The sequence below is a fragment of the Plecotus auritus genome, assembly GCF_963455305.1.
Source record: "Plecotus auritus genome assembly, chromosome: 3".
Classification (NCBI taxonomy): Eukaryota; Metazoa; Chordata; class Mammalia; order Chiroptera; family Vespertilionidae; genus Plecotus; species Plecotus auritus.
In genome coordinates this window covers 181310699-181325139 of record NC_137772.1, presented here as the reverse complement: position 1 = coordinate 181325139, position 14441 = coordinate 181310699, and the positions used below count along the sequence as shown (strand labels likewise).

Genomic DNA, 14441 nt, shown 5'->3' with positions numbered 1-14441 from the left:
CCTGCCAGCCTGGTTGCCCCCAACTTCCCCCCCTGCCGGCCTGGTTGCCGCACGCATCCTGCTGTTTGGTTGTTTGGTCGCCCCTCACTGCACCCCCTGCCGGCCTGGTTGCCCCACACAGCCTGCTGCTCAGTCGTTTGGTCGTCCCTCACTAACCCCCCTACAGGTCTGGTCAGCCCAGGTAGCCTGCTGCTCAGTCGTTTGGTCATCCCTTACTAACCCCCCTGCCGGTCTTGTTGCCCCATGCAGCCTGTTCGGTTGACCGTTCAGTTGTTTCTGTTGCCGTGGTCACTTAGGCTTTTATATATATAGATATTCTCCAGTAAGTATACAAACAAACAAACAAAAATGCAGTCTTGCCATTCATTCTGTTAATGCAATTGTGGAATCTGTAAACCAAGCCCACTGTAGCCACCTCAGGCTTTTCATAATGGATTGTGTCAGTGCAAGGACAGGGAACTGCGAGCATGCATGTTAGGCTTCTTTACTCCAGTGTGTCAAATTGTTTTCCAAAAGGAGACTGAGTGTGATGGAATATCTCTCCCATAGGTGCCCAACAAGAAAAACAATGTATTTTAGCTTTGTGTTTTTGTTTTTGCCATTGACCTCTGGTCTAACAATTGTTTCAGAAAATTTTTCAATTCACTGAGGGTATAACTCACAAACAACAAAATGTATTTTAGTTTTTCCATCCCTCTGACCTGCCCCTATACTAGTATATCTTGTGTTTCTGGTCTCTTCTCTCTTACTGAGGGTTGATCATTTTTCTCTAGAGCTCAGAGGATGAGCACTCTTGACCTAAAACTCATTGAAGAAAGGAATGGGATGTTGGGCAGTTCAAATCCATTGCTGTAAAGGTTTTACTTTCTGTTCGTGTTATCACTGAGTGGTCCATGGGGGTCAGAGGCAAAGACTCCAAGATTGCTCCAGAATCTGAAACCTTTACCAAGAAAGATGAAAACAGCAGGAAACAACACAGGATACAGAACAGCAAGATCCAGCCTATTGTTTCCAAAAGCCTAAAGCATTCAAGACATAATGAACTTAGCCCAGGGTTCTTTTCTTTTGTTTTCAGAAAATCAGTCATCTAGACTTCACGAAGAGTGATGGTCAGAATATTTAACTACTGATAGAGCAGAGGTACTGACCAACCAGAATGAACATTGCCCCGTCAGAACAGACACCAGCTGAAAATACACAGCCAGTCAATTCATACTGGTGCACACCTTTTTACCATTAGTCATTGCAGAAACTACTGAAAATATAAAAAGGGAACCTCAGGTTTCAGAGTCTCCTATTCTACTAAAATTGAATTTATTTTACACAGCAAACATACACTGAGTGGCCAGATTATTATGATCTCTGAACCCATAATAATCTGGCCACTCAGTGTGTGTGTGTGTGTGTGTGTGTGTGTGTGTGTGTGTGTGTGTATAATCTCCTATCTAATAAAAGAGTAATATGCAAAATCAACCATCACTCTGCTACACCCCACAAGCCACGCCCACTAGCCAATCAGGAGCGAGTATGCAAATTAACCCCAACCAAGATGGCCACAGAGCGAGCAGGAGGCTTGGGTTTCCCCGGCAATGGAGGAAGCCAAGCTTTCCACACACCCTGGCGGGCGCAGGCCTCCACTCAAGGCTACAAAGTTTCAATTATAGGAGATAAATAAATCCCAACAAAAATGGCAGCAGCCACGAAGCTGGAGAGAGCAGGAGGCTTGAGTTGCCCCCAGCAATGGAGGAAGCCAAGCTTTCTGCACACCCTGGTGGGCCCAGGCCTCCACTCAAGGCTACAAAGTTTCAATTACAGAAGATAAATAAATCCCAACAAAAATGGCTGTGGCCATGGAGCGAGCAGGAGGCTTGGCTCCGCTCCAGGCTACAAAGTTTCAATTATAGAAGATAAATAAATCCCAGATACCAGGGCCTCTGCTTGGGTCACTGGGGGGTGTGGCTGGCCTGAAAACCACCACAGGCCCCTCCCCCAGGCTGCCCCACACCCTAAGGGAACCCCCACCCTGATCCAGGACACCCTTCAGGGCAAACCAGCTGGCCCCCACCCGTGCACCAGGCCTTTATCCTATCTAATAAAAGAGTAATATGCAAATTAACCATCACTCCAACACACAAGATGGCTGCCCCTATGTAGTCAAAGATCCTGCCCTCATGTGGACACAAGATGGCCGCCACAAGATGGCCAGCAGGGGAGGGCAGTTGGGGGGGACCAGGCCTGCAGGGGAGGGCAGTTAGGGGCAAACAGGCTGGCAGGGGAGCAGTTAGGCATCAATCAGGCTGGCAGGGGAGTGGTTAGGGGGTGATCAGGCTGGCAGACAGAAGTGGTTAGGGGCAATCAGGAAGGCAGGCTGGTGAGCATTTGGGAGCCAGCAGTCCTGGATTGTGAGAGGGATGTCTGACTGCCCGTTTAGGCTTGATCCTACTGGCAGTCGGACGTCCCTCGAGGGGTCCCAGATTGGAGAGGGTGCAGGCTGGGCTGAGGGACACCCCCTCCATTGCACGAATTTCTTACACCAGGCCTCTAGTATATATATATATATATTAGAGATCCGGTTCATGAATTTGTGCATGGGTGGGGTCTGGCCAGCCTGGCCAGGGGGAGGGGACATGGGCGGTTGGCCAGCCTGCCTGCTGGTCGAACTCCTGGTTGAGGGGACATTTGCATATTAGCCTTTTATTATGTAGGATATACACTGAATGGCCAGATTATTATGCGTTCAGAGATCATAATAATCTGGCCACTCAATGTATTTGAAGTTAACAGAATCATAGTCTCTTTCCAGTTACTGACTTGTTACCCTGCTTCCATTGATAGAAAACTCTTCTTAAGGGTTCCGTATTTATTGTCTCTACTTCTCACCTCCTGTTTTCTCTGAACACACTGCAATCAGGCTTTTGACCCCAATATCAGCTTCCTCTAGAGCTCAGAGGTTTTATCATGATCAACAACCCTGATATTATGGTTAATTTTCAAACTTCTTACTCAAAGTTTCATCTGCATTCAACATCGTTGATCACTCCTTCCTTCCTGAACTACTTTCTTCACCTAACTTCTAGGATGTACTTTCTCCTGTTCTTCTTGTAATGTATGCCATGCCTTTTCAGTTGTTTGTGACATGAATATTTTATATTGAATCACATTTACCCCCTGATTTCCACTGTTATTTTCCACAGAAAAATGACCTCAATATTAAATAAAAATTTTACCAAGGACAATATATACTCTTTTGACAGCATGCAATTAATTTTCCCAAATAGCCCCATAGAAGAAATTAGTCATTCAGACAATTGAATGTGACCATTACTAGCAGCATGCATAGAGCTAGAACTGATACTGGAGCAGTGACATTTTGTACCAAATGTGCAAATACAATAAAGCACACTATAACCAAGGGCTGTGTGTTACTGAATGACAGCCAGAGTCAGAGGAATAACATTAAAGTTGTTGTCTAATAACTTGTTTCTACTATATTCTACTCTTTCATTATTAGGAAAAGATGAGTTAATAGGAGTACTTATGTAAGTAAAAAATTGCCAATTTATCATCTAGTCAATATTCATTCTTTATCAAAAGTACAGAGTGGTTCAAGTTGTTGTTTGGTGACCAATGGAAGACTTTATCCAAAAGGACCTATTATTGAGTTATAACAATGTATTTCTTTAGACTTTGCACCAACTTTAGTCATCAGGCACTTGTCAGAGGGAGTGGTTTGTCTCCTTGTCTCTCCCCTACCCTCCCCCCCCCACAGAAGTCTCTAAGATGTCAAGCACTCTTTCCTTGTGTACTGGTGAACTGCATTGCCCTAGCGAGGGGTATTGATTTCCCATTATTCCTAGATGCCACACGATGCATTTCTATTAGTTGTAAACACTTACAAGACTGACTTTTATTTTGTCCTTCATCACATCAGTCTGGCAGGGCAGGACATCTGGAAAGGAGGGCCAGTGCATTTATCAGACACTCTTCCACATTGGTGCTTAAGCGAATAACGCTTTCAAGGTGTCTCAATATAACAAAGCTTGTTTTAAAAAACCTACAGCTGTCTTGACAGGGCCTCATGGTAAGGTCTCTTAAAAGAAACAAACTACATTTACTTTTTAAATCTACTCTGGGATTGACTTACTTGCTTTTTTATAGGCATTATTATATTTCATTGATGAACGTTGGCTTCAGAATTAGCCAGGAAAATTCATATTAGCCTTTGCTAGTAAGAAAAATTACTGATCAAGAAAATACATTAAACAAAATAGGCCTTTAGGATAAATTAGATTGCTTGGGCAACAACAGTTTTGAGAGTTCATTGGTATCTTAGAATACACAAAAACACATGCAAGAGTCAAGTTCTTTAAACATTTTAAGTGAAAATTTAGTTTGACTTGGATTTGTTTCAGTGATGAATGTGATCTGCCATCTCCACTACTTGTTGACAAAAGCCTATTTCAACCAGAAAGCCAAAGTTTTTTCCTCAGAGGTTTTTAATCTTTTAAATAGCATATATGCCTCCTGGGAGAAAACTCCAAGAGGTTATAGAATTCATTTGCCCTTCAGGGGAAAAAAACCAATAGTGAATATTAAGAGAAAATGAGAGTGTAACATCTGAGAAAAGGGCATTAGTCAAAGGACATCTGAGAAACACCCTCATGCTGTTTCTCCTTTGTCCATCATCCACACTTACTGCAGGCCATCTCTGATATTCCCCTTGGCCTTCACAACCTTTCTGGTGTCACCCACTGTGGGAAATGATTCCCCCAACTTTTTAAAATCACATGTTGGTTTACATTATTTTTTTCTTGGTTTTTGACCTCTTTGGACATGTCTTATGAGCTTCTTTACATTTACATGGTCGCTGAAAGGGTTTCTTGGATCATCCCAACATGCATTTTAACTGATTACCCCAACAGTAAATGCCTCATCTCACAATATTTGCATTTGACCTCCACTTTCTTTTTTTTTTTTTTAATATATTTTATTGATATTTTACAGAGAGCAAGGAGAGGGATAGAGAGCTAGAAACATCGATGAGAGAGAAACATCGATCAGCTGCCTCCTGCACACCCCCAACTGGGGATGTGTCCGCAACCAAGGTACATGCCCTTGACCGGAATCGAACCCGGGACCCTTCAGTCCACAGCCCGACGCTCTATCCGCTGAGCCAAACCGGTTTTGGCTCCACTTTCTTTCTCTAATTATCCACTGTCTCCTTTCCTCTGTGCCTTAGGCAAAGAGCATAATCTTTAGGTTATTCTATGATTCCAGTATACCTAGTTTATAGGGGAGAAAACAACTTTTTCTCATAATAAAGAATCTCAGGTTGATGTGTAACATTATTTACAAAAACAAGTATTTATTATGATATCTTTGTTTATGTAAATCCATCCTGAGTTTCCATTTACATGAAACCAAAAAGGGGTTGTTGTATATCTCTAACTTTGAGAGAGCTCCATTCATTAATTGAACAAATATTTGAGGTCTCTCTGTATGCTGAATATTATTTCAGGTATGGGGAATACATCAGTGAACAAAACAGGAACAAAAAACCAACAACACCAACACCTGTAAGCTCTCAAGAGCTTACATTCCAGTGGGAAAGACAGACAATAAACAAACATAGAAGCAACATCTACTATATGTCAAGGTTTCCAAGGATTTACTCAGCCAAGGGATCCCATGGCAACATTGCCAATTAGAAGAAGCATAGGGTTGCCAAAAGAAATCGAGCACTTGAGATTCTTAATAAGAAACAAAAATATCACCCAAAGCAGAAGTACAATTCCTCAGGCCACCAATGCTCATTGTCATCCGAAATCCTGTTGCTAGGACACTGATAAGCATAGGAAAGCTAAGGACACTTTATAAGCTGGGGAAATTTTTAGTAGTATGATGTTCTGATATTCATGGATCTAAATTTAGGAGGAGTAGAGAATAACAAAGAGAAATAAATATATCTGTAAAGAGGCTTTTGAAATGATTTAAAACTTAATAATGTAATGCCTTTAAATAGTAGATATACAAAGTATTATATTGAAAAATGTTGGGTATTTTTTTTACTAACATTTAAGAATCTACTATCAGTTCTACTCTGAATGGTGATCAGTACTTTTCAGTAAAATATAATTTAATCTATCTCTTCATTTCCTCAAAAATCTAGTGACCAATCCTTGACCCCAAAAATAAAACTTATGTTCTGATACCCTGGCTTTAGTATTGCAGGATAGTGTAATCAGTGTTATTCCAGTTTTTATCCTCCCACGGTTCTCTAAATAGAAATGAGGTCTCTTCCTTTGCTTTGGGAATCGAATGCCAGTTGAGGAATTCAAAACAGTGTTAGTTTCAATCTTGAGTTCCTCTGCATACCAAACTTGCTTCTTCGGCCCTGAGGCATGCCTCTCAATAAGAAAACATGGGGAAATGCTGAATCCAGTATATCCTGAGACCATCTTGCCTGTATACTTAACATGGCCCTGAAATTCTATCCCAATGTGGTTCATGAATAATAGGGCCACATTTGGACAGAATCACATTTGGACAAATCAGTCCAAATTACACATCCAAATGTAATTTGGTCATCAGTGTTCAAATGTGATTTTTATTGCTATACTAGTAGGCCATAGCATGTAAAAAATGAGATTAGATATACACCATGGCACTGCTCATTTATTTTCACATGGGAAATATGCCCATCTGAATAGTAATGGATTGTCTGTCATAGATGAAGTGAGATACAAAGTTGGAAGTCCGTTCATCACCATGAGCTGATGAGAACTGGCCGGAATAGCGTGTGTGGTAAATAATTTTTACAACTCTAAAGTGCAAATGTGACAGACCTCTGTTAGGTTTAATATCAGAAGGTAGTAATGAAGGTTTGAATTACTAAATACTGATAACATTTCTTGAAGAACAAAATAAATTAATACTTTTTAATATGCAATCACAGGATCAGCCTGGATCTACCCTGGTCTTAGTAGCCGAACACATCTTGCCTCATCATTCTCTTAAGTCAACATTTTCATCTTGTGTTCAAAGTACATATTTAAAATTTACGCATAAGGAAAGAAAGCCAAGGCTCTCATGTAATTTGTGTATGAAATTGGCTGTACGTCCATAGTCACAATGCCAAGAGAATCTCAGTATTTGCTATCAATCACCCATTATTCAAATTTCCCTCATCAGTTGGATTACAAACCAACTATTTCTAGGACAGGTGTTTAGTGGAGAAAGAATTTCAGTTATTCTTGTTCAAGGTAGGATCGGATAAAAATTAGGGCCCTCTTGGAATGGGGATGGGAGGAAAACAGTTTAAAGCTCCTCAAGGAACTGGCTGTGGGTGAGAGACAAGCAGGCATGACTGCCATTAGCAATTCTCAACTAGAACCAGATATAGCAGGTAAAAATAATTTCAGTTCTGAATAAAACATAGTAACTGCAGTCACTTTTCACAGTTAAAGACAGCATGTCCTAGCAGAAAGTATGTATTGTTTTGGGCCAGGTTCTGCCAAATGGCAGCTATGTTACATTGTGACAACTTAACCTCTCTGAGGTAAACTTTCTCATCTGTGAAATGGGTTCATAGCTTTCAGGACAACTTTGTATATAAATATAAATAATATTAATAAATATAAACATAAACATAAATATAAACTAGAGGTCTGGTGCATGAAATTCATGCATGGAGGGGTGGAGGGTGAGAGGGAGGGTGTCCCTTAGCCCAGCCTGCACCCTCTCCAATCTGGGACCCCTCGGGGAATAACTGGCAGTTGGACATCCCTCTCACAATCCAGAACTTCTGGCTCTTAACCACTCACCTGCCTGCCTGATTGCCCCTAACTGCTTCTGCCTGCCAGCCTGATCGTCCCTAACTGCTTCCCTGCTGGCTTGATTGCCCCTAAACACCTCTGCCTTGGCCCTGCACCCAGGACCCAGGATTCCCTCCTCCAGCCAACCATAGGCACCCGGGATCTGGGCTTCCCTCCCCCTGGTCAGCCATAGGCACCCAGGCTGGCTGCAGCTGCAGGGGATGGTGGGCAGATGGCTTCACCTGAGCTGCAGCCACAAGTGCTGGCGCCTGGGACTGCAGGGTGAATAGTTTCTCCAGCTACCAGGCTGTAGCCAGCCACAGGTGCTGGCACCTGGACTGCAGGCAGGCAGCTTCTCCATCTTCCCTAGGATGCAGTGTGGGTGACTTCTCTGGCTGGCTGCGGCCTGGGATCTCAGGGCAGGTGGCTTCTTCATCTCCTGGGCTGTAGCCAGCCTCAGGTTCTGGGCCCAGTTTCTCTGTCTCCCCCAGGACGTGGGGTGGGCAGACATGAGGCTTCTGCTGCTGGCTGCAGCCTGGGATCACAGGGCAGGCGGCTTCTTGGTCTCCCTGGCCGCAGCCAGCCTCAGGCACTGGCACCCAACTTCTCCAACTACCACAGGCTTGGAGCAGCTGGTGGGCGGGGCTGCCACCATCTTTTCAGGTTAATTTGCATACTCACTCCTGATTGGCTGGTGGGCGTAGGGGAGGTACGGTCAATTTGCATCTTTCTCTTTTATTAGATATAAATATAAATATTGCCTTGGATGATGCTAGAGCACTGCTAGTGATCAATAATTTATATCCAAGTATACAGATTTCATCAGCCTTTCATTTCAGATATCACGTAGTAGTGGTGCCTCTGTCCTCAACCATTGAAGTCTCCCACCGTTATTTCTGGAGGTTGCCACAGTGTGACCCATATTTCATGAGAAACCATAAGGCTACCTCCCATGTCTCTTTGAGGGAAGGCACCATTCCCTATGGCCCTCTCCCAGCACCCTCTGGGAGAACTCTGACCTGACCGAAGTCTCAGTCAGAGACCTCAGGAGGCCAGTGCTGTGCAGTGGGTAAGGGAAGGAAGAAAAGAGGGCCTTCATCCTTTCTCTTCTGAACCTTGAAGCAGCCTTCTGCATAATCCTCCCAAAAACAGACCTTTCAGTTCCTTTGCTTCACTCTCAGGATAAACCTGACCTTGGAATTATGCTAGGAAATCAACTGTGCTTGTGGACCATTTCCTTGCCCCTTCCCTTGGTCTCAGCAATGTGCTATGTGCTGTCCAGGCATTATTTCATACTCCCAGGAAGCCAGTGAGATGGAGATATTTAATCCCAAATATAGGTAAAGAGACTGAAACCTAGGAAGATTTGGAACACTGTCCACTCCCCTCCTTCAAGTAAATACCTGGGTTATTACCAGATATTCTTCATTAAGATGAACCCAAGACATCCTGAAAATGGTAGCAATTATTATTATTACCCCATTCCATCCTGTGAAGTTAGGCCAGAGTTTACACTGATTCAATAATGAGTCTGAAGAAATATGCAGAGTAGAAATTGAAGTACAAAAACTAGACTAGCAGGGCGAGAGTGGAGGCAGAGACTAAGGAAACAAGTTTTGAAAAACAAAATGTGGTAATTATAAAAAATAATATAAAAGGGGCAAATCTAAGAGAATGTATGTATCATCTCTTTTTTATTAATCCTTTCAAAAATTTCTTAAATTAAATAGCACCAGCTACTTCTCTCACACTTTCCCTCAAATTTCCTTCCTTGAGCCCTTAAAAAAATAAATAATACCATCCTATATAATTAAAGTCCAGTGACCAAATGGCAGAACGACCAGAATGACTGGTCACCCAGTCACTATGACACTCACTGACCACCAGGGGGCAGATGCTCAACACTGGAGCTGCCCCCTGGTGGTCAGTGTGCTCCCACAGTGGGAGCAGTTGCTCAGAGGGCGGGTCCATAGCCGCTGGGCTGACCGGGATGAGCAGTGCTCCCACCGTGGGCCAATCCCTGCAGGCCACGCCCCCCACCAGTGCATGAATCTCATGCACCAGGCCTCCAGTAGTCCATATAAAGAGTAAGAATTTCTCTTCCCTTTAATCTCCATTTCCTTAATTCATCTTTCTATCTCCAAGTACAGGTGGGAAATAATTGAGGAACTATTTTTTGGTGAATGAAGTTTTGATCCCAGTCCTTAGAAATCTCTAGAGATTACTTTCAAACTAAAACCAATTTCATACCCAATAGAAACTTTAGTTTTATGGAATGAAAAGCCAAATGAGAACAATCTGATAATGTCTTTCCAAAAAGAAGGTATACTAAGTACACTTGCCCAATTACTACTGAGAATTATTCTCTTTCTTAAACCAAGAAATAAAAAGAAAAATTGTTCTACTGGTAATGCTTCATGTTTTTTATCCAGGGACAGTGAAAGATACTCTGGTTATCAATGTCTTTGTTTACCAAGTGTAATTTTTCATGGGAGATGTCAGTTATATTTATCAAAAGGCCAAATCAATTTCAATTCCCCTTGCAGGAGTCTTGTCAAGTGACATAGAACAAGATAGTATCAAATGCACTTTAATAAAATTCAATAGTTCACAAGTATTATTACCAATCCATTTTCTACTAATATTTTGTTTATTTATTTTTAATATATTTTTATTGATTTCAGAGAGGAAGGAAGAAAGAGAGAGAAATAGAAATGTCAATGATGAGAGAGAATCATTGCTTGGCTGCCTCCTGAATGCCCTCTGCTTGGGATAGAACCTGCAACCCGGGCATATGCCCTTGACCAGCATTGAACCTGGGACCCTTCAGTCTGAACGCCGATGCTCTATCCACTGAGCCAAATCAGCTAGGACTCTACTAATATTTTAGATCAAAATGTTCAAATTCATTTAGCTCAAATGCTTTGAGTTTTCTGAATTTCCCAAATTACATGCCTATTTGCTGCTAATGTCTAAAAAACAAAGAGAGGTGAGACTAACAAGGTATTTGCATATGTACCAATAGAAAGGGATGATGTTGCATCATTTTATTTTTCTTCTTGTGTACTTATTTCTTCTTGGCCACTTGAAGTGATCCATAAATCAAGAATTAATAAACATTGAAAGCTTCCTGTTTACCACCAATCACATGTTCTCCTTTCTCCAAGGCCTGTTTTCCCTTAATCAGAATTCACAGCAAAGAGGAGAGTGAAATGGACAGGAAAACCCCCATCATGTTCAGGAACTGTATTATTAATGCACCTCTATTAGCTGCATATATAGAAGTCTTGGGAAATTTCAACTTTTTTATATTGAGATAATGGATTGAAATTTTAAATTAGTATTTTGTGCCTTATTTTTTCAATATTCTTTAAAACTATTCACTAAATACAGAACTGATCATTTAATGATTATTTCATTATTAAAAGTGAAAATATCTGTACTAATGCCTATGGATTCACCTCAAATGTTTCTTTGTATTTTGTGCATTCTTTCTTCTCATGCTAGTTATGAACTTTGCTTTGATGTCTGTATCCAAAAACGAAGAGCGGGTGAGACACCTGAAAATACCCTGATTTGTGAAAGGGAGGGTTATCCCACTTGTTTTTGCTTTCACAACCAGGAAATAACTAATGACAGTTTGGAAATTAATTGACTGTTTGTTTCTTATACTAGCATGTCAGGCCCTCCATTGTTGGGTTCAAACTAATGCTAAATTGCAAGAGAGCAGGATAGGAGTCTTTGGCCTTGATGTAAACAGAAGAATTTTCTTAAGTGAATCAGAACCTTTTTACTTCATCTTCTTACATAAAACATGCTATTATAGGGTTTATATATTTTAAAGGTAGTGAAACAAATTTACTCCATATTTATAAAATATGGATTGCTTGCTTGCTATAAAAATTTAAAATCAGTTCTGCAGAAGAAAAAGATAAACATGTATAGATGTAAATCCATTCCGTATTGGTTTCCTAGTACCACATTAAAGAGAAAAGCTGAGGATATAAGTTATGACTTAATGTTGATTTTGAATGCACACCGCTACCTAATGTACATAAAATAACCATTACCGAATGAAACTGATACATCCAACAGCTTGGCTGCATTGAAATGATTTTCAAATAAGTGCTTACAAAAAGTCGATTTTGGGATGTTTCACTGCTTAGGTATGAAACAAATCACAAATATGTTTTTATGTTGATTTTCTCTGATAGGACTGGGAATTCCCACATTTCATGGGAGACGTTGATGTAAATCTCCCTGGCTTGCATACGCCTCACATGCAGTTCAAGATTCCTTTCTTCCAGAAGATCTTCAAGGAAGAATATCGCATTCACATAACAGGTATGTTATAACCTTGAACAGGAGTTGTCTCCTGCTTAGAGTAATGCTAGCTGCTATAAAAAAGCAAATGGCGGCATTGTATAGGCGTACATAACTATAGCTTTAGTTCTTACTGAACAGTACCAGGTGGTTCCCGATCCTCTGGGGCTCCGGGCAGTCACTCCGGCACATGCACTGCTGGTGGCTTTAACAAGTGCAACTTCAACATCCAACAGGCAGTTGGGAATAAAGAGAATGGGGAAAATGGTTAAGAAGGCTTCCCTGTTTCTTAACCACCTTGGCCTGGAAAAGAAACATATCATCTCCACTCACATTTTATTGGCAATAACTAGTCGGGGGAGGGGCGTGGTGGAGGAGGAGGAGGGGGGATGCAGTCCCTGGTTGGGCAGCCACTTCTGCTGTTGGACCTAGTGCTCTAGCACAGGATTGCCAGGGGAGAGGACATAACTTCAATGTGGAGAGGTAGCGAACTCCGTACCATAGGTAGTCTACAATTAGCCATACTCCTTATACCACCCTGCCTTGTTTTGTTTTTTTTCATTGGTGGGCTTCCTTTTCACAACCTCCAGCTCAGTAAATTTTTTCAACATGAGCACTCTTTGTGCTTTGTTCTTCATTTATGCCTGAGATCAAAACAATGGTATCCAGGAGCTCCCATCAGACCATAAGCCTTCAGGGAGTTTGCCCAGGTCACATTTGATTGAGTACAAACCTCCTTCTGTGGCAGAGCTCATGTTTGTCTCCAGTGATTCTCTTGTGTCTCCTCAGATGATTTCATTTTCAGATGTGCCCTGTGTTTGAAACACCTCCAATATGATGTGCTATAATATTCTTTCGTGGCATCTCAGTCATTTGCTTCTAAAAAAAGGCTTCCTAGGGTTATGTTTTATACCTTTTATTTCTTTCTAAGAAGAAGCAGACAGCTGAGTGACCAAAGGAAGGATGGCATTAGTTCCCAAGCTGTTCAAATGCAAGTCGCCCCTGTGTTCACGTTTTAAGGACAATAGCTGAGGATCCCACACGTGCTATGGTAGAAACTGCTGAGGAAATCTGTGCTTACACTACCGTCTGTGCTCTTGAGTAAAAATAGCCTGAACACAGAAAACGTGAACACATGAGCACTGCAGAAAGACCTTTGCTTCTCAACTGGAAGGCTGTTTGGTGTTTTTTTTTTGGGGGGGGGGGCGGTTTTGGCTTGGAGCATGAGGCGACCTTTCTAAATTGGAGAATGAGCTCATGAATAGGGAAGATGCAGCAGGTTGCTTTTCCTATTCAGAATGAATGAGGCTCATCCATTAAATTCACCGGGTAAATCAATCAATTTGAGTTCAGGTCACATAGTGTGGTTTCAGAGTCCCCACTTAATCTCGGCAGCATGCTCCCCTCCCGGACTTCTGAGCAGCCATCATGCACATGGCATCATCATATCCCTTTGAGGGGGCTTTTGCCTGGACCATCTGTTCCTGCTATCAGCTCTTGTCCAGGCCATCATGGCACTAATATTGTCTCGGACTGAATATCAGAATCCCTGTCAAAATTAGACTGCTGGGGGGTAGACTATCAGGTTTAAAAGGGGAGGGGCAGATTCAGAGAAGCCATTGATGAGAAAAAAAAATCAAGCTGTTGAAAGTATTGAATTCAGGACTCTTTTGCATGGTTTTGTCAGATATACCATCATTTAAAGACAGGGGCAGGTTTAAGTTTTGTGGCCCTCAAAGCTTACACAAATGGGGATACTCTGTTTAAAAATATGAAGAGAAAAGTACACCTGAGAATGGTAGTGAGGCCTTGGAAAGGAACCGGACAGACAGGGGTCCCCTGAAGCTTCAGAGTCCTTAGCTTTGAGGTAGACGCTCCTATGCCTTTGAGTGTAAACCTTTGTCCCTCCAAGTATTATTTTTCAAAAACTTAGTGGAGTCTGCATGTTAATAAGTTTGCCAGGAGGTGAAAATATATTGTGATTAAGGCTTTTGTGCAGTGTTTGCCAAATTATGTTGATTAGCATATCACCTGGGGAACTTTATAAATATACCGATTGTTGGGCCCCATTGCTAATGGTTCCCGCCCAGTGCGTCTGGGCAAAAGCCAGGGAATTGGGCCTTTTGCAAAGCCTCCCTGGGGATGCTGATCTTTGGGAACTTCTCAGTCTGATTGAGAAGGCACAGTTGAGGTCAGACCATCTCCGGAGTCAGGCCAAGCACGCAAATGTCTGGGTGCCTGGTCCTGCTGGGGGGCTTTTGAGGATTCTGCAGTTTAAATTACAAATACAATAGGGTACATGGG

General features: G+C 42.0%; 1 protein-coding gene across 3 annotated transcripts in view; it reads left to right on the top strand.

Annotated features, from left to right (window-relative positions):
• The window catches only part of TMEM117 (transmembrane protein 117), a 450126-nt gene that overhangs the window by 423439 nt on the left and 12246 nt on the right, over positions 1-14441 (top strand). For all 3 annotated transcript variants that reach the window (XM_080662299.1, XM_080662300.1, XM_080662298.1), the window contains one exon: positions 12029-12158. In XM_080662299.1, the coding sequence (XP_080518425.1) occupies positions 12029-12158 (130 nt within the window). The remainder of the gene's footprint in view (positions 1-12028; positions 12159-14441) is intronic.